Source organism: Lepidochelys kempii, chromosome 11, assembly GCF_965140285.1.
Source record: "Lepidochelys kempii isolate rLepKem1 chromosome 11, rLepKem1.hap1, whole genome shotgun sequence".
Taxonomy (NCBI): Eukaryota; Metazoa; Chordata; order Testudines; family Cheloniidae; genus Lepidochelys; species Lepidochelys kempii.
Genome location: NC_136390.1, coordinates 65,361,277 through 65,386,310, shown reverse-complemented (window position 1 = coordinate 65,386,310; position 25,034 = coordinate 65,361,277). Strand labels below are relative to the sequence as shown.

At 44.3% G+C, this 25,034-nt stretch overlaps 1 protein-coding gene across 1 annotated transcript in view; it reads right to left on the bottom strand.

The window, feature by feature from the left end:
• The window catches only part of CPS1 (carbamoyl-phosphate synthase 1), a 125,189-nt gene that overhangs the window by 31,835 nt on the left and 68,320 nt on the right, over positions 1-25,034 (bottom strand). Inside the window, exons 22-25 of the mRNA XM_073304767.2 lie at positions 14,567-14,708; positions 12,495-12,560; positions 10,919-10,982; positions 6,801-6,982 (exon numbers count right to left, since the gene is read on the bottom strand). Of these exons, the coding sequence (XP_073160868.1) occupies positions 6,801-6,982; positions 10,919-10,982; positions 12,495-12,560; positions 14,567-14,708 (454 nt within the window). The remainder of the gene's footprint in view (positions 1-6,800; positions 6,983-10,918; positions 10,983-12,494; positions 12,561-14,566; positions 14,709-25,034) is intronic.

Genomic DNA, 25,034 nt, shown 5'->3' with positions numbered 1-25,034 from the left:
TGCTGTTGATATTTAAAGTGCATTAAGAGGTTACATTACAATCTGCCTGCGCAAGGGGCTGTGCATATCCTGGCTGATCCAGGAGCACCCCAGGAAGCAAACTACGATTCAGAGTGCCTCTTGCTAACATGAGTTCAAATCCTAGTGAAGACAAGGTGGTTCGTGGCTTTCAGATGTGTTAGCAGGTCAAGGCAAAGAGTTCCACAGGTTCACTGTGTGTTGTGTGAAGAAATACTTCCTTATGTGTGTTTTAAACCTGCTGCCTATTACTTCCATTGGGTGACCCCTAGTTCTTATGTTATGTGAACGAGTCAATCACACTTCTCTATTCACTTTCCTCCACATCGTTCACGATTTTATAGAGCTCTCTCACACCCCCCTTCGTTGTCTCTTTTCTATGCTGAACAGCCCCAGTCTATTTACCCTCTCCCCATATGGAAGCTGTTTTGTACCCCTAATGATTTTTGTTACCTTTCTCTGTATCTTTTCCACTTCTGAGATATCTTTTCTGAGATGGGGAGACCAGAACGTCACGCAGGAGTCGAGGTGAAGGCCCCTGAACCCCTCTCCCCGGGCCCGTCACGGCCCTACCCCCTCTCCATATCCCCCCCACGCCCGCTGCTCTTCTACCGCAGCTGCACATAGCTGCTGCGGTCCTAGTGCCGTGGAGCCTGCTCAAGCCGGGGGCACAGGGTCCGCGATCTTGCAGGGTGGGAGGGCACTGAGCACCCTGGCCTCCTGCCGATGCTGCTGGGCCGGATCCTGCTGTGGAGGCTGATGCCGCTGGGCCCGATCATGCACCGCCCCATTTTAGCGCACACCTACTCACCAGCTCTGCATCTGAGACAGGTGCCCCTTCCGCCCCGCCCTAGTTATGACCCTGAGGATGTCACATGGGCCGCAGCTGGGTGCGGACTGGGCCGCAGCTGGGTGAGGACTGGGCCGCAGCTGGGTGCGGACTGGGCCGCAGCTGGGTGAGGACTGGGCCGCAGCTGGGTGAGGACTGGGCCGCAAGTGGCCGCTGGCCGCAGGTTGAGCAGCAGGGATCTAGCCTCTCTTATAAGTGCTAGCAGCATACTCATTGCTTGACAACACAAATGATAATACATTCTATCTAACTAGACAGTGGAATCAATCAAATGATCTGATGTGAGTCAATTATTCGGATAAATTTAGCCTTTTCCCCCCCATTCACAAATTATTAGTGAATGTAGGCCTAACTTAAAGCTGTTTACACTGCCAGAGTTTTGTAAAGAGGCTCAGCACTAAGGAGACTCAGGCCCAAAATATGGCTGAATTCACAAGTGTTTAGAATCAAGTGAGCATTTGCAAACACTATTTTGCAATATCTGACCCCCCCTCTATCAGACAGAGAGAACCAATCAAACACACAAGACATAGGATGATCCGGAGGTTGGCTCTGTCTTTGAGAGTATCAAATCTGTTTTAATTGGCGAGTGGATTTTTACTGACATGAGTGAGCGCTGACGGGCTTTGCTGAAGAGTTACGTTTTAATGAGGGATTTAAGGGAAAAGAGGATTGAAGCCTTGTATGCCCAGTGTGGAAGGGACTCTGAAAACAAATAGGCAATAAAATGCCAGGGGAATTTTAATAATACAAACCCTGCTTATATTTGTTTAATTGCAATGTGGTTATTTCCTCCTCTAATATAGATTCATTATATAGCACCTTTACACAGCACCTTTCAACTCAAAGGGCAGGAGAGCTTTTTACAATGCGCGTGCAGAAATATACAAACTATATACAGAGATCATGTCATCCATTTCTGACATGCAGCCATTTCTGGGATCAAAGGCTTTTGAAACCAATACACGCAAATTTAAGACGGAGCGAAACCCAGCTCAAGGAGAGTTAGGTTGAAAGGATGTAATTATCTAACCTGAGGTTTCGCCAAGCCACTGGAGCTGATCACCCCCACGCTTATGAAAAGTCCCACGGATGTGTAATGTCCAGCAGTGATAAGGCCCTTGGTTACATGTCTCATCCAAAAGAGAGCACCTCCAGCTTCCCAGGAGTTCCTTACCATCACCCTATGGCACTGGATCGATATTTCCCATTTTCATCGCCCAGCCAAACCATGCTTACATTGCATGATCAAAACACATGTTCATTAATCCTAAATTTGTTTAAACATCCAGCCTTCCATCAAACATTCTCGCTTTTGCTTCTTTTCTGTCTCTCTGTATAACAGCCTCAGGCCATGCCTACACCAGCACGTACTATGCAGCAAGCTGGGCTATAAATCTACAGCACTTCAGCATGCCGCGTGCTAGGTGTCCGTGGGGACTCTGCTGATGCGCACTAAAAGTTTCCTGGTGCGCACTGAGGTAGTGGGCATCAGCGGGGTCCATACGCACACTTAGTGCGTGGCGTGCTGGAGCACAGTAGATTTACACGACAGCTTGCCTTGCCTAAGTGCTCATGTAGATATGCTCTCACTCAGCGTATCTCCATTTGCGGCTAGTGGACTGGCATATACATCTCATCTATAAAAACACAACATTGCACTGCCAGATATTGGGAATGGTATCTTGGACTCCAACCCCAGGAGCGCTGGAGAAGATGGGCTGCCCAAGCAGACAACAGAGGTCATAGGAGTTCCACCCCCAGAAGACACATGGGCTGCGAGTTAACCCTCAGTGATAAGCCACTGAGAACACGGTTGTATTGTACAAGGGCTATGCTTACTAAAAGAATATTGCACTGACCAGCTAAGAACAACACTGTACTGCAGACCAACACGCGTGAAGGACAATGGGCTGTGTCACATACCAATTTATCTTCAGTGATATTTTAATTCTAAAGTGAACCAAACAACAACTTGGATAGTACTTATTTTAAAGGTACATGGTCATTCCATAATTTCATGAAGATTTTATCCCGTTTATAATAAAATCTCTCTTTTCATTTCCCCCTTGTTTTTACGCCATTAGTAACAGAGTTGGGATTTCTTTTTCACAGAGCTTGAAAACAAATTTAGACCATTAAAATTGTACCAGAGAGCCTCCTTTAGTTTTGTGAACTGCTTTGGAATAATCCTGGGAGCTTGATAAAGGATAGGAAGAGATCCTTAAACAGCCAGGTATTAAAAAGAAGTAGCAGCTCTGCTGGGAACAAGAACCCAATAAATCTGGCAACAGGAATTTTTTTTAAAAAATCATTGTCTGCCATCTAAATTTTCAATAGAAAATCCCAGACGTTCATGGTCAATTACGGTGCTCCAAACGGTAACCGTTAGGGTCTGTCTCCACGGCAGTCGTGGGGTGTGACTGCCGGTCCTGGAGACATGGCTGAGCTAGCTTTAATCTAGCTTGCTCGGGGACGGGAGCAGCGAAGCTGTGGTAACCCAGACTCCAGCACCTGGACAAGCCCACCTGGACGTCACGTGGCTGGCGCACACTGCCACAGCTTCACTGCCCCGTGGCTGCAATGTTGACACTCTGTGTTGGCCTGCCGTGCTCTCTCACTCTCACCCCTTCCTTTAGTTTAACAGAACGAGTGTGTGTGGCAGAGTTCAGAGTTGTGTCCAAAGACTATAAGGGTTGGCAGGACTTAAACCCAGGCTGAAGAGCTACCAGGCAACCAACCTCCCCACGCTACTGCCTGGCAGCAGCTGTAACCTGGCCTTTCCATGAGACCCCCAATCCACAGAGGTTGCATGCCACGAGAAGTTTTCCCTCTTGTGATATGACTGAGTGATCCTTGACTGACCGAGTGATCCGGCTCCTTGATCCAATAGAAGACCATAGAAGTGTCCAGGCAACAATGAAGACCTCTAGCTAGCTACCACAACTGCCCTGCTTCTCTATTTCCAAGCTCCTAGTACTGACCTGGGCTCTGACTTGCATTTTGACTCCTGATGAACCCCTAAAGCCCCAACATGGCCCCTGATAGCTGGTATTGACCCTCAGCCTGATCCCTGACTCTGTCTCCAGCTCTGACCCTTGGCTTGACTCCTGACTCAAACTCTGGCTTGACCCTCAGCTTGACTCTTGATGCTGATACTGGCTCTGAACCCTGTCTACAGGTCCTGGCTCCCAAGCTTCTGCCACTAGTCCTGCCTACCTTTGCCCAGGATCCTGGCAGAAGTTAATGGGACTATTCCTGTGCTTAAAGTTAACTATGAGGGTGAGTATTTGCAGGACCAGTTAGGTTTAGTGTTGCAAAATTGCTCCCTCGTTTTTATTTAATCTTTCCTCAAGCATTGACTTTAATGGACATTTGCAAGCATTTGGCCCATTGCTTTTTAAAATAATATAATGTAGCAAGGGGTATATGTTAAACTATGCATTACAGGAGACCTGAGTTCTATTCTACTATCTGTCACTGCCCTGTTGGGAGATGATGGGAAAGGCACTTCACCACTCTGTGCCTCAATTTCCCCATCTGTAAAATGGGGATAATGACTCTGTCCTCCTTTGTGAAGAATGTTGAGGTCTACTGAGGAAAAGCACTAGTTAAGAGCGAAGGATCAATCATCATCACTGTTAGGATATGTTCAATAACATAATCCGACATTTGCCTAATAACCTGAATGGTTTTAACATCTCCCTAGCAAACATCAAACAGCCCATGTTGATACTGCATGGAACCCAATCTAAAGTCTGTACAGTAGACTCTAAACCAGCAAGCAATTTAAAATATGTAGAGACAATTATACAGAGCAAATGAGGGTTACCCAGCTGGATACTTCAGCATCACGCTATAGAGGTGCCCTTAGGGGTCTGACTTCAACACATGAAAGAAATAAGTCTAATAAGGAAATCCTTTACCTACCCCATTTTAAATGCTTCTCACATCTCCCCAAAATCCATTAATCCCTCTTTCACTTAATTACAGTCACTTCATTAGGACAAAGTAAACATGGTAACAACCGAATAATGAAGGAAACACAGTAACAACCAAATAATGAAGTCAGAGCAGTGAAGCAGTCTTAGTTTTACACAATACATCCAGCCCCACCTCATACTTCGGTTCAGACTCCAACTTCAACACCAGGTGCCACAGAACGTCCCAGACCATGCAGGGACAGACACTGCACCTGTCAGCATAACCCGGGTCAGAATCTGGACCAAGAAGTATAAATTCAGACCCACAAAGAACTATCCTGTTGGGGGGAATTTACAGATAAACCAGATTTCAATATAAATCCATTATTCTCTTCATGTGCATTTTCTTACCCTTAGTTGCTAATTACCAAAGTTATTTGTGTTTAAATGAGCATTTTCTCCCTCATTACCCGTCTCTACCTTCTCTTTAATCCTGCTGTTAATATGTGCTGTGTTTCATCAGCATTATTTCTCTGACAGGCTGTCAGACTAATTTTCCCCACACTCAAGGTTCAGAGCTTCAGTTTTGGTTAAGCAACTGAGTTTAGATGCTTATTTAGATGAACCACATGCAAACTTTTCAAGTGAGCAGAACTGGGCTGACAGTCTGATGAGCGGAATCACAATTTGCAACAGTCTATCCAGAATCTGTGCTTTTCAACTACTGTCTGTGTTTTTACCAACACTTTATAGGAAGTAGAAAGGAGCGAGAAGGTAAATGGATCTGTCCATGCCAGGAAAAGCCATTCTGAAGATGGACACTGATTGCATTTTCGAGAATGGCTTCCAAGAACAAGTAAACAGCATTATAGGTCTGATTGGCTTTTTTCTTGTTTTTAATGTACCATCAGAAAATGGCCAAGCTACAATAATATCCTTAGAAACCTGCTTCCATTTGCAAAACAACAGTTGAAACAACTCGTTACATATTGAAAAGAGAGTCCGGAAAATATCAAAATAAACCACAGCCATCGCATAGGCTGGGGTTTGCAAAGCTGCTTAAGGGAGTTAGGCAGCCAACTCCCACCAAATTTCAACAAGGCTTCAGTGCATAATTCCCCTAGGCTCATTTGAAAATCTCAACCATGAAGTCCACATCTGTGGAATACAAAAAGAAAAGGAGGACTTGTGGCACCTTAGAGACTAACCAATTTATTTGAGCATGAGCTTTCGTGAGCTACAGCTCACTTCATTGGACTAACACGGCTGTTACTCTGAAATCTGTGGAATACAAACAATATGCCAGTGGCTCTCAAGCTTTTCCATACTGGGACTGAGACCTTTTCCAGACCTCCATCCCGCCAAATCCCTCCCCCATCTAGTCATGACCCTTCTGCAAAATGGACTCCCTCCCCTCTATTTAGTAATATGGGAAGGGCAGGGTGGTTGCGACCTCCCGACACATGTTTGCGACTCCCCGGTTAGGAATCCCTGCACTACATTATTGGCCCAACTCTCACTGCACACACAACTGTCATTTGCATTCCCTACCTCCTTCCTCACGGCCGGCCTGCCTGCCTGCCACCCGCCAGCCCCACCTTTGGAAATCATCCAGCATGTAACCAGTACACTATAAGGTCTGACCTGAAAGCACTTCAGTTCACTTTAGCTTTAAGCATGTGAGTCATTCCACGTGCTTCAAGTTAAGCATGTGCCTAAATGCTTGCAGATTTGGGAACTAAGGCTCAGAACTGCAAAAGCAGAAAAATGTGGGCAATAAATGACTGTGCAACAAATTAAATCTGCTTGTAAATATTGCATCATATGTCACCTTTGCAAAATCACTTAATATTTATTTGGCGTTATTGCACAGTCTGCTAGGAACAGCAACGGTGCGCAAAATGGGTCTAAAAGCACCCCAGCCAAATCAGCAAGGGAGATGAATGTTGAGAAGTTTGGTCTGCTTTAGGGGCTTTTTGTTGTTGCTGCTTAGATTTCTTTTCCTTTACCTCGTGATGGTAGATGTCCAGGATCCTCTCCAATGACAGCTCCTCGAAGTACAGTCTGTCACACTCATCAAAATCTGTGCTCACTGTCTCTGGGTTGCAATTCACCACAGCGGTCTTGTAGCCCAGCTGACGCAGCGTGCGGATGCTGGAGACAGCACACCAATCAAACTCCACGCTGCTGCCTGTCAGGAGGAAGAACAAGAAGAGTAAGAGGGAGAAGAATGCAGTAACAGCAGGGAGTACAGACAAACACTTATGGCAGCCACGCTTAAAGGAAAAGAACAACATCACTTGTCAGGTCAGGCCAAGAAATCTAACTGCCCTTGCGTGGTAAGGGTACGAGCCCTTAAATATAGGTTCTCAAGCGTAACATGTGCATTGGCTCAGCTGCTCAGGAAAGACAGGCCTCCATCATGTCTGTCTGACAGCATGCATGCAGGTACACTTGTCCGTCTTAACTGGCCAACTGCTGCTGCTTTCCAATACACGCACTTTGTCTGGAGAGCCTTTAAGCCAAGAGGCATAAGCTAGGAGGTGCCTAACTTCACTGGGCAGTATTAGTTGTGATTTATCATTTATTCCATAAAGTACAGAAGTGCTATAAAGAGGAGGAAAAGCGTATATCTACAAAGATACTGTTTGAAAGAAAAAGCAAAATGATAAGGAGAGTGTGTGTTTGTTTCTTCCCCCCTAGCTCAGTGGTTTGCAACCTTTTTTCCATGTGTGGACCCCTGACAAATTTCTAATGGAGATGCGGACCCCTTTGGAAATCTTAAACGTAGTCTGCAGACCCCCAGGGGTCCACGGACCACAGGGTGAAAAGCACAAGTCTAGAGAGCAGAACACTTTTAGTTTACATGTTGTTTAGTTAACAGACAGTAAGTCTGATTTTCCATTCGCTTGCACCTCATGTAGTCAAATTAGAATGGGAACATTTTACAGCAGGGGTGGGCAAACTTTTTGGGCCGAGGCCCACATCTGGGTATGAAAATTGCATGGTGGGCCATGAATGCTCATGAAATTGGAGGTTGGGGTCTGGGAGGGGGTGAGGACTCTGGCTGGGGGTGTGGGCTCTGGGGATGGGGATGAGGGGTAGTGGGTGCAGGAGGGTGCTTCACGCTGGGACCGAGGGGTTTGGAGGGCAGGAGGGGGATCAGGGCTGGGGCAGGGGGTTGGGGTGCAGAAGGGAGTCAGGGGTGCAGGCTCCGGGCGGTGCTTACCTCAAGCAGCTCCCAGAAGTAGCTCCTATGTGGTGGCGCAGCCAGGCACCTCTGCGCGCTGCCCTATCCATGGGCACCGTCCTTGCAGCTCCCATTGACAGCAGTTCCTGGCCAATGGGAGCTGCAGGGATGGCGCTTGGGGTGGGGGCAGCGTGCAGAGCCCCTTGGCTGTCCCTACGTGTAGGAGGCGGAGGGGGGACATGCCACCGCTTCCAGGAGCCTCATGGAGCAGGACAAGCCCCTGACCCCGCTCCCTGGTGGGAGCTCGAGGGCCAGATTAAAACATCTGGTGGGCCAGATGTGACCTCTGGGCTGTAGTTTGCCTACCCCTGTTTTACAGCAACTCTGCCCTATGGTGTTAATGACTAAATAAGACGCAGGTCAATGAAGAAGCATGCCTGTGGTGTCCAGTGGCTAGTATTACATACATTTCTGAGCTACAATGTGTAAGTGGCTCATCATAAACAGAGAAAGATGTGTCTTCAAATTTAAGGAACATCGTAAGATTGGTATGCTTATGATCTATTCAAAAAGAGCTTGAACTCAACCTGAGTTACATGATCGTTAACTATATGTATGGTTATTTTATATATAATTGTGTTACAATTTCTGTACGAAATTCAAACAGCACAGAATTGCTCTTTCCACAATATCTAGTAACATACAGGTCACTCACTGATGGACACACAATTAAATTTCCACGTTCCTCTCAAGCTAGAATCTTGAGTGAACTGCATGTTTCATTCATTCATTGTGGGCTGTTGAGTATAGAAAAAAAATCCCCAAATTGGTACTGGACCTTTCCAACAGAGGTCACCGAAACATCATCAGCCATTTTAATTGAATTTCAATTATTCAAGTGTCCTTACATTTACAGGAAGCCCAATTTTGAGACATGAATGTCATTTGTGGTCAGCATTTCAATGTATTGGATTTAAACCTGGAAAATCGCAGAATGTGTGCAAGTATATTCCAGGCACATCCAGGAATTGCCATGTCCAGCTGCAGAGGGCCTGCAGCCAATTAGTAATACTGATAAGCACCCGTGAAGAGGTCCACTAGTGTAAGCAGTCAGTCAATGTATTTGTGCCAGTTTACATCATATCTTAATTTAGCACCTTATATTTATCAAAATGACAACAAGACAAACAAAAGTTTAGGAGCATGGGGCACTGTTTAAAAATACACAATATAACCTCGTCGTTTTTTAATTACTCTTGACTTGTGCATGTTGTCACAATTATCTTGCACAGAACAGGTCCACAGTTTCTAAACAGAAAGCTTTTTCCCATCAAAAATGGCCTTTATTTTAAAACAAACTTCCTGTGTAAAATTGTTGGCATTATCAATATTTTGTTTTTTCACAAAATTTTCTGAGAAATGTTTCCCAATATTTTGATACAAAGATGTACTGAATCATTATCGACATTTCTGGTTTACCTAAAAATCAGCTGTCGAGAAGAAAATGTGGGTTTGGGGAACATTTTTTAATGATTTTTACAAAAGTTTTGATTTGAAATTTCAATTTCAAATATTGTAGAAATGTCTGTGAAAGAAACAGGAGATTGATCCATTTTAAATCAAGAGAAATGGAAACAATTCTGAAATTTTCACAGACACACTCTTCCCATTTTTGACCAGTTCTAGTCCTGCAAATATAAGAATGTGGAGAAAGCTAGATGGATCTCACTGAATTACAACTTCTCTTTGATTTTACGAGAGACAGCATATGAAACTACAAAACTGCCTTCCAAGGATTAGTAAAGAAGAAACTACCACCTCAGTCATTGCACTAGGAAAAGGTATTCAGAAGTGCAAGTAATCAGTCCCTGCATCCCCATGCTTTAAGCTTTCCTTTGCTTTTACTGGAGATGATCATGCTTTTTTCTAAATGACAAAACATAGAGGATCAAGGTCAGGACCATGCTCTTTATCCAAAATAATAACTAGTTCTAGGTGAATACTGCAAAATAGTTTCCTCAAATATTTGCTTGAATTGTTCAACAACATTGCAGCCCTTTTGTGTTTACTTTCTGCTAATATGTTTACTGACAGGAATGCTCATAGATACAGCAAATAAAAGAGAATACTCCTGGAGAATTAATTCTGATTTCATTCATCTGAATATTCACATTGTAAACCTGATTTGAAGAGCTATGATCCTCGAATCAGGGACCTGAAACATACCATGTGACTTGCATGTCCAAACAAAACTAATCAACATAGTCTGAATTTCAGATATTGACGGCTTTCAGCAAACTTCTTGTGAATGACTTATAGACCAAACATTGCACAGCAAATATTTCTGAATAGGGAATAAATGTTAATAATTGCAAGCTGTTCGGGGACAATTCATCAACAGAAGAAGTGGTGAAAATTACCAAATTACTCACTGCAAGCTATTGGCCCAGCTCAAAGAATTACAAAAAACAAGTATTTTTCTATTATTATCACAGTGGTCTACTGAAACAGCACACTTAATCCTCCAAACAAGAAGGGGCTGAACACAACCATATACTATCATCAGCATAAATAAGGATTTATCAGCTGGCGCACATGCATTCAAACTATCCTAGGTGTAACAGCAATGAATTTGGATACAAGATACTAAATTCCAAGAGCCTTAATGTTAGCTGTAAATAAGAAATAAAAAACATCTCCATGGAAATCACCGATAGGTGTTATGATCCAGTTACAGCTGAACAATAACAAGAAGGCTCCTTTTTTATTTCCAGAGCATGAAATAAAGTCTCCAAGCAAATGGAAAAGGCAAGCTCTGTATTTGGAATTCACATGCTATATACTGTGTCCTTGCAGGTTTTGTTACCATTGAAAAGTGTATCAAATGAACCACAAGAATTCCCAGGATGGCTTTAGTGTGGAAGGGGACAGATTTACCTATGTGATATGGTCCACAGCCCAACACCATCATTCCATGGTCATCAAATTTTACATCATTCTCCTAAGGAAGAAGGGAGAGAAGTCATGAGGAGCTATACCCAGCAGCCCTTACTCTGTGTTTATGAGAAGAAAACATTTCTAATGCTCAGCCCATATCCAAAAGCAAGGCACCCAGCGCTCGAGTCTGATCTCATTTACTGCAGTGTAAATCAGGCAAAACTCCATTCAAGTCAGTGGAGTTATACCTCAATGGGACGAGGCCCTCAGATTCTGCTGGCCTTAAGTACTATAGTCGATGTGGATCTCTACAGTTTCGGAAGAACAAATGTCAGTCCCATTATTCAGTGTAGGATTCTTTCTTAAATTATAATGATTTGCTGCTAACAACCTGAAAAGGTGACTCACAAGTGCAGGAAGAAGCCCCACAGAAGGCACCATACAACAAAATAACAGTAAGAGACCCTTCCTATCCTGTGGTCAGCCCAGAGCACCTGTGCTTGGCACTTGATGCTACAGCACAAGAGACCCGGGTTTATGTCTGTGCATGGCCTTTCACTCAAGGAAGCTGGCTACAAAGAGGAAATTTGAGGGAGAAGGAAAAAGAGAAAATCCCCTGAGGAGGAGCAAGGGGATAAAGTCTTCAGTGGAAGATGTGGAAGTGAAAAATAAGACAGACAGCTAATGAGGAAAGGGTTATGCCGGTTTGACAGAATGACTTAACATATTCTATTTCTCTGGAAGTATTTACCACACATTGCAGTCACAGTTCAGACTACTAGGGAGCTAACGTTTCCTTTGCTATTTTCCTAACAGTTACATGACCGAGTAAAGCTAGGGTAGCTATGAATAGCCCATAGTTTTCATAAAGATTTCCATCATGCAGGATATTCAGTGGCCAATGGATTGGTGGGCCTAATTTCTCGGGGATGGGTTGTCTGCAGCGTTCCCTCTAATTTTTGACAGGCCGTGTGCCCAAAAAAATTTCTTCTGTGCCAATTTTTGACAGGCCATGTGCACAAAAAATGTCTTCTGTGCAAATTTTTGTGCTTCAGTGCAAATTTTTGTGCACGCCCTGTTTCGCTGTGTGCGCAGGGTTTAGGATCTGTGTGCACACGCACACAGCTTAGAGGGAGCAGTGGTTGTCTGCATCACAAAACAGCCAGCGACAAGGACCCTGATGGCCCCCTGATTGGCAGATTCAGCAGAGAAGCCAAAGATTGAATAGCCCCTGGATCATAAGATATGGATCCACTCCCCCACAGAGGGCCTAAGGACTGAGGCACATTGGTGGGGCGTTGTGGGGAAGCTGTTGGAGTGCACACTATGCCCATTCTGCAGTGAGAGACCTCAAGTGCTGTCAGTAGAGAACCTTCCAATTAATGCACCGAGTAAATGTTTAGGAAGAAGAATGCTCCAGCCCTGCTCAAATGGGACTATGCATAATGCCATCTGAAACAGTCACCAGCTATAGAAAATGAGCATTAACTGAAAGGGCTCTAGAGAATCTAACCATGGAAGAAGGAGAGACATTAGAATATGCTGAGGCCATACTGTAGCATTTGACACCACCTACCTCCCCGTTGTATGTGACATAGAGGTAGTTCGTTACTGCAGGGTATTCTGCTGCCAGTGTGTCAATCTGTAAAGGGGGAACATTATGAATCAACAGGTGCAAGATTTTTTTTCTTTTGTTTCCCATTTTGCATTTCTATCCAGCCACTCACTCGCTGCTTTCCAGCCACTCCCTCGCAGAAAGAGAAGGTAAATTAGCAGTTCTGATGCCCTTCTTTCACAGTCTGACTTCCTTCCCTTGTGTCCCTAGCTTTCAAGTCAATCCTCTCCTCCACATGAGACTCCTTTGTTTCCCTCTCACACTGCTTCCTCCACACGCCAGCTTTCCCTCCCACACTGCCTATCCATGCACGCTGCCAAGCTCCTTTAGGGAAAGGCATCGTGGTCCAGAGACATTCTCCATGGTAAATCCATCCTCTTGTCCCTCTGCACTCCCCTCTCCTTCTAACTATCTTTACTTCTCCTCCATGGGTGAATCTTGTGCTGCCATCTGTTTCATTAGCACAGAATGAAGCTAAATGCAGGTTAAGTGGAACACTTTATTAAACCCTGCGCATTGCATCCAGCCTAACTCCTCTTCCTGTTCCACTGATGTCCTATCGACGACAGCCCCCCACAGAACATCGGCCCACTGCCTCCAGTTCCACTTATCCTGACGCACCGTCCGCTAGTAGTAGTTCTCCAACTTTGAGGCTGCACTGCACTCTAACTGCCCTCACCAAGTTCACCAGGGACCTTGGGGTGCTTTTCTGTTCTTATTGCTGATCTGCCGGCTGCCTCTGAAAGAATTAGTCACTCTCACTTCCACGGGGAGCACAAACACTCTGTTCTTGAGGATCATCATGACCACGGATGGTAGAAATATTCACTAGCAGTCGTTATAATGTAGCCCCTCCCTTGGTTAGTTTCTTCCAGTGTATTTTTTGCATGTAGATATTCACCAGACAGCCTGGAGGAATAATTTTCAGACTGTGGGTGGTTCACAAACTATTTCCATCAACTGTTTCCCTCTCGTTCTACATAGCATACGGTTGACGATCCATAAGTCATGTGCTGTTGTTACAGCTACCAGAATGGATAGCTGAAACAAGGAGCATAATGAACAGGGAATACCAATAAAGCACTGCCGGGATGAATTTTACATGCTAAAACTCAAGAAATTTTCTAGATTATTAAATATTTTCATGAATACCCATCGGCTGCCCAAACACTAGTGAGGAATGAATAAAATGACTGTATGTTATTAGCACCATATAAGTGTCTGCCATTCATTACTATCATTATGGAATGTATTTGCAAGACTTGGCAAGTCTGCCTAGACCAGGTGAGGACAAGAAAGGAAAACACCAGCTGGGGAGCAAAAGGATATTTGGCATCTGGTTTTGGGCCTAAGGATGCAGATGGGCCCTCCAAGCACTTTCAAGAACATTCAATGATTTTTTTTCTAAGGACAAAAACCAGTTGCTAGCACTTGAGTATCAGCATCCCTTAAACGAAAGGCGAAATGACAATGGAACACCTATGAAGCACTTATGACATCGTCATGAATACCAGATGAACTCATTATGTTCAGTGCTATCACAATGAATACCAAAGGAACCCTTAATGATGGGACACTTAAAATAAAGCATTTCCCTCTAAAAAGTTACTACCAAGAGCAAACAAGCTAGCTATACTTTTCAAGGTCACAAGGCGGTGGGTTAGCAGTGGTGCTTTCAGCCTTTTGCATTTTACTGCAGCTATAGGGCAAGGTTTCAACCCAGGCCACTCAAAAGAAGTGTCTCTCTCTTTGGGGGCTGAGAAAGGAATTGTATTCTCACTTTCCTTCCACTGTTGCCAGCTGCTGCATTAAGGGCTGCAGAACAGGACCAAGAGCTGGGGGAGAATAAGATAGAAAGGTAAAATCTTGACTCCATTAAAGTCCATGCCAAAACTCCTCTTGACTTCAGTGGAGCTTGCTTTCCTATATTGTTCCTACCAGCCTATTAACCTCATGTCTCCTCCATCATCACAGGTCCCCAGACCCCCAACCCAACGGCAGTGTTGCCAAAGCAGACATGCTTCATACTGTACCTGTTTCACTGAAGGCTTTATGTTCTTCTTCAGCCTCAGCTCCCGGGTCTGGGCCTCAGTCACTCCAAGACATTTCCCAATCTGCTTATCTGAGAAGCCGATCTGTTTGGCCCTCCTCATTGTTTCTTCTGGAATTGACTCACTGGGATTAAATATAAGACACACACAGTCCTTTCGATAACAGATGAGCATGTGTGAATCTGTGTCTGCCATGTGGTACCCAGAGATGGCCACTGCTGGACCATGTGTGTTTACAGGGAAGACGGCGGAGAAGAGATGGGCTCAGCTAACAATAAGCCATCAAATCCTTGTCTTACACACAAGAGACTACCTCTGTATGTCCCCTGCAGACAACTACTCGATAAAGCATATATGCACATCTGGGCGGCTGGGATTCAAACCCTTTTCTTTCAGCAGCAAAAGCACCATTCTGAACTAAAGGACAGCTCCCCTAGCTAATAGCCCCATCCCCTCAGCCGGCAAGCCACTAGAAGGCCACATCACACTCATACACACAAAGCCAGTCCAGCATAATATTAACTGAACAGATATCTCACAGGTGCCTGTTCCCCATCTTCAGGTTCAGGGTATCCAAAATCTCCCACCCACACCCGATTCTACCACCAACTTCACTCTGGTTTGTCTTTTTTTCTCCCATTGTAAATTTAAAAACATAGGAATTGCCAGACTGAATCAGACCCAAAGTCTGTCTAGCCCAGAGTCCTGTCTCTGACAGTGGTCAGCACCAGATGATCGAGAAGAACGTGCAAACACCTTGAAGGAGGTGGTTATGGTATAACCTACTCACCAATGGAATTTTCTCCTAACCCATCAGTCCACGGTTGATTTATACCCTGAAGCATGACAGTCTATATACCTTTAAACAATCACTCATCCTAGATATATAAAATGGCGAGTCCTTAGCTAAACATTTAGTCTCCATGCTATCAAGTGATGACGAGTTCCACAGGCTAATATGCCGAGGTAAACATTTTCTTCTGTCAATTTCAAATGTGTTCCTTTTCACTGAACTTCTCTTCCTTTTTGCATTAAGAAAGATGATAAACAGGCACACCCAATTTACCTTCTGTATCCCATTCATTATTTCATATTTAATTTCAACAAGATTTCTCAGCATCCCCTAGGTTTAATTCTTCTCTCTCCTTTTTTGCTCTTTTCAGACATCACATATTTTGGTACCTTCACCAAGTCCCCTATGCTCTGGCCACCTCTGCACATCCCCAGCTGAACTGCATGTGTCTTGCCAGCTCTCTTTTTTCATTTTTAATCTCCATTCCCATTTTTCTCCCTCCTCTATCAGCTTATGTTTCTTTCTTTGCCTCTATCTGTTGCTGTGGTAAAGCTTCTATTCTCTCTCTGGTTTCTAAGCTACCTTTTCTAAGCTAAGCTTTTGCAAACCATAAAAAAGCCTACATACTTTTATCAGCACTTCTGTTTCCATATTCATTGCCAAGAGCATCCTTGCTTGCCCAATAAATCAATATTTTATATGCAAGCAAGCACTGAATCAGGAAAGAGGAAATGATTAACAAATAAGCTATTTTCCTAAATCAGAGCTTTTGAATTATTGTCCTTGGCTTTGTAGTATTTTTAAATAAATATCACTGTGTTATCTGAGGGGGAAGAGAGGCGGGAAGTCTCATTTACTGGAATGCTTCCGAAAGCAGAAAGGCATTGGACTGGATTTGTCACTCACACCGGTTTAAATAACAAGCTGCTCAATTCACTCCATTGGAGTCTGACTGATAAAAAACAGGTGCAAGTCACAGGAGAGTCAAAGCCCATGGTTTGGATTCTAATCCCTGATCAGACACTTAAGTATTTCAATGAGAGTTTGGCACCTATGTGCCTTGAAAGATCTGGGCCTTACCCCATTTGTTACTTGCCCAAAGCCACATCTCACTTCCTCAGTTTCCCCATCTGCAATGTGGTGATAATATGACATACCTGTCTCATAAGGGAGTTGGGATTCGCTAGTTAATATTTGCATAGTTTTAAAGATGAAATGTGTGGTATAAATGCTACACATTAGAGTTACAGTGAGAAATTCATTCCATAGTGAAAGTAGAGCTTGGGGGCTCTGTCTTGCTGGCAGAGGGCTGAGCACGGGAATACCACCTTATATCCTTCAAAGTCTGCTAATACTCCTCTCCTTATTTCTCACTGTAGAACACTATTGTTTCCTAGTGTCGAGAGAGAAAGGGCCTGATCCAACACCCACTGATGTTAATGGAAAGACTCCCATTGACTTTACTGGGTTTGGATTTGGTCCCATATGCATAGAAAATTCCCAGGGAATGACCCACCGCTGCTGCATCTCAATGGATTTATTAAGGTCCAATTTCCCCTAGATTATCTTCCCTCTCCAGTGCAATACTCATTGGTTCACTTTGGGCTAGTTCCATTTCCTAAGCATCCCCATTGCTTTCAGCGGAAGGGCAGGCCATACAGCAAGATCTGCATATGGCACTGCTGGATTCAGGCTTGAGACCCATTTGTGTGTATGCAAACAGAAATTCTTGGGGCAGTAGCTTAATATTTCATGTGCCCATGAAGTCGCACAGACACGCAAGGCTGTAATGCTTTCCCAGAAGGGAAGAGGGCCAAAAACGTCTGTCTCTTCTCTGGCAAAACAGACGCCCAGCCTCACTAGCAATTAGCGAGGACACATCTGAGTTTGATTCATCGCTTAGATTCTGTTTTACCTAAGTATGAGTGAGTGGACCTGACCCCAAGAAAATGAGCTGGTTGCTGCATGCTCTCTCTGCTGTCTCCAGAAGACACGGGGCGGGCTGCCATTTGATTACTGACAGAGAAAGAAAATTGCCTTCATTTGCACCTTGCTTCAATTCAGCTTTTTTTATATCTCATCATAATGATACCCTCCCCCCCCAAAAAAAAACAAGCCTGTAAATCTGAAGACATGACTCATTAGCCCTGGGCTAGTGACTTAGACAAGGGTTGAACTCTTATTCGTCAAACAAGAAGATGACTAATTTTGCGCGGGATGACATGAGTGACTAGCTAATTTGCCGTACCTGTGGGGAATGAGATAGTATCTTTTCTTATCATCTTTAGAACCCCATTTTGGGGTGCTCTGAAGAGATATCACTTCCGGGAGACTAGCGATGAAAAGGGATTTCAGTGTAGTTAATAAGCAAGATGCCATGAGAGCCTCATATCAGACAGTGTTCAACAAGGCAAAATGAATGTCGTGTTTTCTCACCTCTTCATGCCTTACTGAGTGAACGTAGTATACAAAGGAGAGTATGTATAGTAAGTGGATACAGAGAGAGATGGGTGGTATCCTCACACCATTCAGGTTAATAGACGTTTTGCCTCTGACTTCATTGGGGCCAAAATTTTACCCTAAAAGTGGGCATGTGCTAATACCCTGAGTTAAAACACCCTCCCCCCCACAAATATTGGGAGGTGGTTGAAATCTGGGTCCAGATGAGAACTTTGCAAACAGCCCCTAAGCCAGATTCTGTCACACCAGCTGAGGATCTAGCCCACTGTCTTTAAAATGGGTTGAACTAGACCAGGGGTCGGCAGCCATTCAGAAGTGGTGTGCCGAGTCTTCATTTACTCACTCTAATTTAAGGTTTCACGTGCCAGTAATGCATTGTAACATTTTTAGAAGGTCTCTTTCTGTAAGTCTATAATATATAACTAAACTATTGTTGTATGTAAAGTAAATAAGGTTTTTAAAATGTTTAGGAAGCTTCATTTAAAATTAAATTAAAATGCAGAGCCTCCCCCCCGGCCCTTGGCCAGGACCCGGGCAGTGTGAGTACCACTGAAAATCAGCTTGCGTGCCACCTTTGCCACGTGTGCCATAGGTTGCCTACCCCTGAACTAGACCCTGAATCCAAACTGCTCTGAACTTTAGGTGTTTGGAAACCCAGATCTGAATCCACATTGTGACAGAAAGATACAGTTATGTTTAGATAGATTATGTTTTAATAAAAATAATGCTTAGCACTTATAAATGAAATTACATTTGAGGATTTCAAAGAGCTTGGCAAAGATGGGTTCATCATATCATACCCATATAACAGATGGTGACACTGAGGCACAGCCAGATTAAGGATGCGGTTTTCCAAAGTGCTCAACATTCACCTTACTCTCCTCCCAGTCCCTCACTGGGAAACTCTAGCCTACAGTCTCTCCAATCACTGACTGAAGTCAATGGGGGCAGAGTTAGGCCAATGCTGAGCACTTTGGAAAACCCCAAGTGATTTGGAGAAGATGCTAGAGTGAGTTAAAACCAGGAGAAGATAGAAAATGCAGGTCGGTTGCTGACTCCCCATCTGGTCACCCACCAATGGGACTTCCTGGCCTCCCTTTTTACCTAGAGGTTTTCCTTATTCCATAGATCAAGGGCAAAAAAATCTTCCAAAGATTAAACCTCACCATTTTGTAACCAAGCCTGAAACAACAACTGATAAAGTGGCAGCGATTCTAGACTTTTATAACATTCTCTTTCCCAGTATTATCTTTCACCAAATGACAGTTTGAAGTTTTAGAGCTTCATAGCAGACAATCAGACTTTTTACACACTGCCATAATCATTTAATAGTTACACAGCGCAGCTCTCTTCCCACAAACCTAAATCTCCTGTGTATTTTGCAGTTTATAAACTATATAAGCCTTTGTCCACTCTCTCTCTCGCTCGCTCTCTTTTCAGCTTCCAGTGTGAATTTTCTGTTGTTGTTTTTGTTTAAAATTCTACCCTGTCATCTTTGAAAAGCCATCCACTCACGCTTCCTCTTCAATAATAAATGATAAAAGGAAATGGAATAAATTCCCCTTAATGGGAAATTTTCACCTGGCACAGAGAAACTGGGGAAATCTATTAACTGACTCTAGCAACGCCTGCAGAATTGCAATTACCCAGGGAGCCTGCATGCTTCAGTACGATCCTCTCTTACACTTGACCAGCTTTCGTCTGATCCGCCATCCCAAAAGTAATGCTAAACAAACGTGTCTTGAGAAAGCACCAGCTCTAATGCGAAAATGAGCCATGCAGTTATTGGAGGCAGAGCTTTGGAAATGGGATGAGTATAAAGGGTAGAATACATGTAAAATTCCAAACTTGGACCCTGTGTCAGGGAAGCAGAGAAGGTTTAAGTCCATCCCCATACAAGATAGCACCTTTGGGACTTAATCACATGGTTAAATTTTGCCCTAAAAAAGGAATGCAGTCCTGAATTGGGGCCTGAGTCACTAGCTAACATGAACACTGGGCTTGACAGGATTAGCAGTCCTGCTGCTTGATTTTAGACTGGCATACTGGGCAAAAGGCATATTCCTGACTGCCCTCCCTCGCCGTTCTTCCAAGGTTCAGATCTGTTTCCTTGATTGTTTGACATTTCACAAGATTTAGAATAAGCTGTAATTACAAGCATGAGATCAGTATAAAAATTGTTTGTCTCCTTGCCTCTTCCTTCAAGTAACTTCAAAAGTTACTTATTTTCCTCCCAAGAAAAGCACGAGATGATGGACAAAATGTCAGGAACATTTAGGGAGGCGGGAGACATAAACCAACAAATCTCACTCTCTCAATTGTCTCTCTCTGGATCTACATCTTTAAGGCTCAGCACCCAGGCCCAGTAAATCTCACTGACTTAAGTAATGTGAACCTCCCATTATTTCCTTATACCTAGATGGTTCACATCTAGGATGAAGTTGATGAGCTGCAGGAGCAATGCAGGCAAATACACAGCAAAGAAATGGATTGCAGTCACTATTTCAAATGCCATCTTCTTCCCCAGGTAAGGGATGGACTGATACAATATGGATTATTCCATACATAGCATGCAGACACTAGTGTGTTGAGATGGGGATTCACATCCAAGTGATACAAGTATTTGGGGCTTTGGAGGAAAGTGTGAACCACAAATTTATTTACGACGCCTTTGTAACACAAATGAAATCTCTCTCCCATGACATCCAGCGCAAAGCACGACTGTTAGGTCTGCTTAATCAGTGTACATCACGCAGCCTATACTCATCTCACTTACCGAGTCAAACATTTGCCCCACTGGCTTCCATCCCTGCAGATGCAGTCAGAGAGGAAAGGGGCATACTCGGGCCTTCATACATTCTTTCTAAATAGTTCTGTTGGGGCCAGATCTTCAGCTGATATAAATCAGTGCAGAGTCCTTGAACTTCAGTGAAGCTACTCCAATACACACCAGTGAGGGTGTGACCTATGACCTCTCACCTGTCTAGCTAGGGAACAGGTTAGCCACATGTCTGCAAACTGCAGACAAAATTCATATCTGAAGAGGCCACAAAAATCCATTTTATGACACCCACTTAGAATGAATATGGTTTATTGACGGCCCTTTGATCTCTTTCCTTTGCACTGCCTCAGATTCTGAATGCTGGAGCTAAACTTTAATTTCAGCTGCTGTATTTTGCAGATACTTCTCTGCAGTGTGTTTGGAAATCAAGTCAGGCTTCCAGAAAGCCATTTTCAAAACATACCATTTGCGGTCCCAAGGACATTAGCCTGGGAAAGGGAGTCTCAATAAATAATTTTCTGTTGACTTCTAGAAGCCACTGAGCAGAGTCTTGTTAAAAATGCTTCTCTGGGGCTGGCCCTCTCTGCTGCCCAGTGTGTGCTATTCTGTGTCTGATTACAAGCCACAAGATCTACATTCAGAATCACACTTGCCCACTCTGTGTATGAGAAGATCTGTGTCATAGAAGGTCACATTTGCTAATTCTCACTCGTGAGAGCATGCAGATGTCCAGTGACAAATCCTAAATATCCCCAGCATCTCAGTACAAGTCATTGATCAGCATATTATCAAACGCAAGTCATTGATCAGCATATTATCAAACTTGTGTCATCACGGTCTGCTGGCATTAATAGCACAGCTGTACCTTTCCAAGTAAAATTAATCAAAGAGAAAGAATGACCTGGCGATGAGAGCACAGATCTGGGTTTAATTCTTTGCTCTGACACAGACTCCTTGTGTGACCTTGGGCACATCACTTAATCACTTTGGGCCATCGTTCCTCATCTGTAAAACAGGGATCACAATACTCCCTCTCCCACCTTTTGTCATCCTGGACCATTTAGACTGTAAGCTCTGCACAGGGCAAGATTTCTTACTATGTGTATGTACAGCAACTAGCATCTTTTCACAGATTCTGTGGCTGGATGGGACCAATGCAATCATTTCGTCTGACCTCCTGTATAACACAGGCCATAGAACTTCCCTGAATTCATTCCTGTTTCAACTTAGTGAGGACCAAGGAGACTCTATTGGAATACCAATATTATAATAAACTGCTATCGGAAATAAGGACCTAGAAAATACACCAGCTCCTGTAAGAACCTGTGAGGCATGGCTCACCCCGGCACAACACACCCCTTCTCTGTTCCAACACCGCACAGAATGCCATTGTCACTTCCATGCGAAACTTCACGACCCCGACATTTCAAATGAAAAAAGGGGATGCGGAAGGTCATATTTCAAACCGACGATATCAGCGCCATGAAATTCCTCAGTGCCACGAAACCACCCACAATGAAATGGGGAACAGTTCCAAGGAAACTGCCATGAGAAAATCGTCACCTCTTTCTACTTATTAATAACTCAGACACAGCAGTTGATTTAAACAGGTGGTTGCTGACCTACCAGTGTCCCTTTGAAAGTCTTTTACGGTTCTGAAAAAAAATTTCATCGGACAATAAAAGTAATCCTGTTGGTATTGACAGAGAGACAGATCCTTGGCAGGTGTAAATCCGCGCCACTCCTGAAGCAACTCGGATATGCATCAGCTGAGAATGTGACTCAGGATGTGATGGGTCTGATTTTCAAATCCGCCCCCTCCCCCCATTTTGGGCTCACAAGTAATGTTGAGTACAATTAATTGCAGGCACTGATCAAGCAGCTAGGTAACCAGAATGGGATTTTCAGAGGACTTTAAATAATTTAGAAGCCTGAGTCCTGTTGACTTTCTAAGGGCCTTGTGCTCCCACGTCCTTTAGGTGCTTTTGAAAATTTTCACCCTGAGCTGTCATCATATCTACAGTTAATAGCATTTGGCATACGCTGTTCCTATTAAATGGAGCCTATAGTAACATGGACAGAGCAACAGGAGAGCAAAGTATTGTTACAAACATACACAGTTGGATTTTTCCAACGGCCTGCCCTGTAAACTCAACATGGGCTTTGGAAACCAAGCTGTGTGCTCTCCATTTCTCATATTGGAACCACTCAGAACAATTCCATGACTGGGTTCACGATATAAATGCTCTACCAAAGATGATAACCTTTTCTGGCTCCGTAATGACACACGGTAAGCGATCATTTACAACAAATCACTAAGTTATTGTTGATTAGTTGTACCACAGAGGCACCTAGAAGACCCAACAGACATAAAGGCCCTGTACAGACCCAACTCCTGCATGTCTTCAGCATAATGCACCAGGATAGACTCTTTTTACATGTTGCTTTCTTTGGTTTCGCTCTCCCACCTCCCCAGTTCCTTGGGAGTGTTTGATTAGATTCACCAAGGGCAAGTCATGCCTGACTAACCTAATTGCCTTCTATGATGAGATAACTGGCTATGTGGATGAGGGGAAAGCAGTGGAAGTGTTATTCCTTGACTTTAGCAAACCATTTGATATGGTCTCCCACAGTATTCTTGCCAGGAAGTTAAAGAAGCATGGACTGGATGAATGGACTATAAGGTGGATAGAAAGCTGGCTAGATCATCGGGCTCAACGGGTAGTGATCAATGGCTCCATGTCTAGTTGGCAGCCAGTATCAAATGGAGAGCCCCAAGGGTCGGTCCTGGGGCCAGTTTTGTTCAATATTTTCATTAATGATCTGGAGGATGGTGTGGACTGCACCCTCAGCAAGTTTGCAGATGACACTAAACTGGGAGGAGTGGTAGATATGCTGGAGGGTAGGGATAGGATACAGTGGGACCTAGACAAATTAGAGGATTGAGCCAAAATAAATCCAATGAGGTTCAACAAGGACAAGTGCAGAGTCCTACACTTAGGATGGAAGAATCCCATGCACTGCTACAGACTAGGGACCTAGTGGCTAGGTAGCAGTTGGGCAGAAAAGGACCTAGGGGTTACAGTGGATGAGAAGCTGGATATGAGTCAACAATGTACCCTTGTTGCCAGGAAGGCTAATGGCATTTTGGGCTGTATAAGTAGGAGCATTGCCAGCAGATCGAGGGACGTGATCATTCCCCTCTATTCAGCATTGATGAGGCCTCATCTGGAGTACTGTGTCCAGTTTTGGGCCCCACGCTACAAGAAGGATGTGGAAAAATTGGAAAGAGTTCAGAAGAGGGCAATAAAAATTATTAGGGGGCAGGAGCACATGACTTATGAGGAGAGGCTGAGGGAACTAGAATTATTTAGTCTGCAGAAGAGAAGAAACAGGGGGGATTTCATAGCTGCTTTCAGATGGGTTCCAAACTGGGTTCCAAAAGTGGGTTCCAAAGAGGATGGATCTAAACTGTTCTCAGTGGTATCAGATGACAGAACAAGGAGTAATGGTCTCACCTGGGAGAGGTTTACGTTGGATATTAGGAAAATCTTTTTCACTAGGAGGGTGGTGAAGCACTGGAATGGATTACCTAGGGAGGTGGTGGAATCTCCTTCCATAGAGGTTTTTAAGGTCAGGCTTGACAAAGCCCTGGCTGGGATGATTTAGTTGGGGATTGGTCCTGCTTTAAGCAGGGGGTTGGACTAGATGACCTCCTGAGGTCCCTTCCAACCCTGATATTCTACAATTCTATGCACATTGGCCCTCATCCTCTGCTGATATAAATCAACTTAGATGTACTAAAGTCAGTGAAGCTGTGCTAATGGATACCATGGAGAATCTAGCCCATCAGGACTGATACAAAGCTTTTAAACTGCACTGATCCATTACCAATTCCGTGTGTTGCTTCCCTTTTATGGCAAGAAGTGTGAGGTCATGGACTGATGTGTGACTTGCAGGAGCAGGCCAGTCATGTACTTTGCAGCTCAGTTGTTGGCTGTATGGCTAATAATGTAGCAGTGTAATGGCAATGCTGCACGACACCTACAGTAGAAACAGGGCAGGGGAAGGGCAGATGCTTAGAGGACTGGGAAGAAGTGTGCCAGGGAAACAAAGGAGGCAAATGGAGACATAATGGCAGTGGCAGATCAGATGAGAGCACCCATGCAGGGCGGAGACAGGAGGGTAATCAGGGAGACAGAGTGTAAGGTGCACATGGACAGGGCACAGTAGACAGGATGGTGGGGGCACTGGCTGTTGGGTGGGGATGGGGACACACAGCAGCGAACACCCAATTCCTTTCCTTTTCCTGCTCTCCCCCTTGGTTTTTGTGCGTGGCGGTTCAGCCTGTGAACCCCTGAAAACATTGGGTAGGCAGCACTCCCTCTGCCTGCCCTCGACCAGCCCCTCCGCTG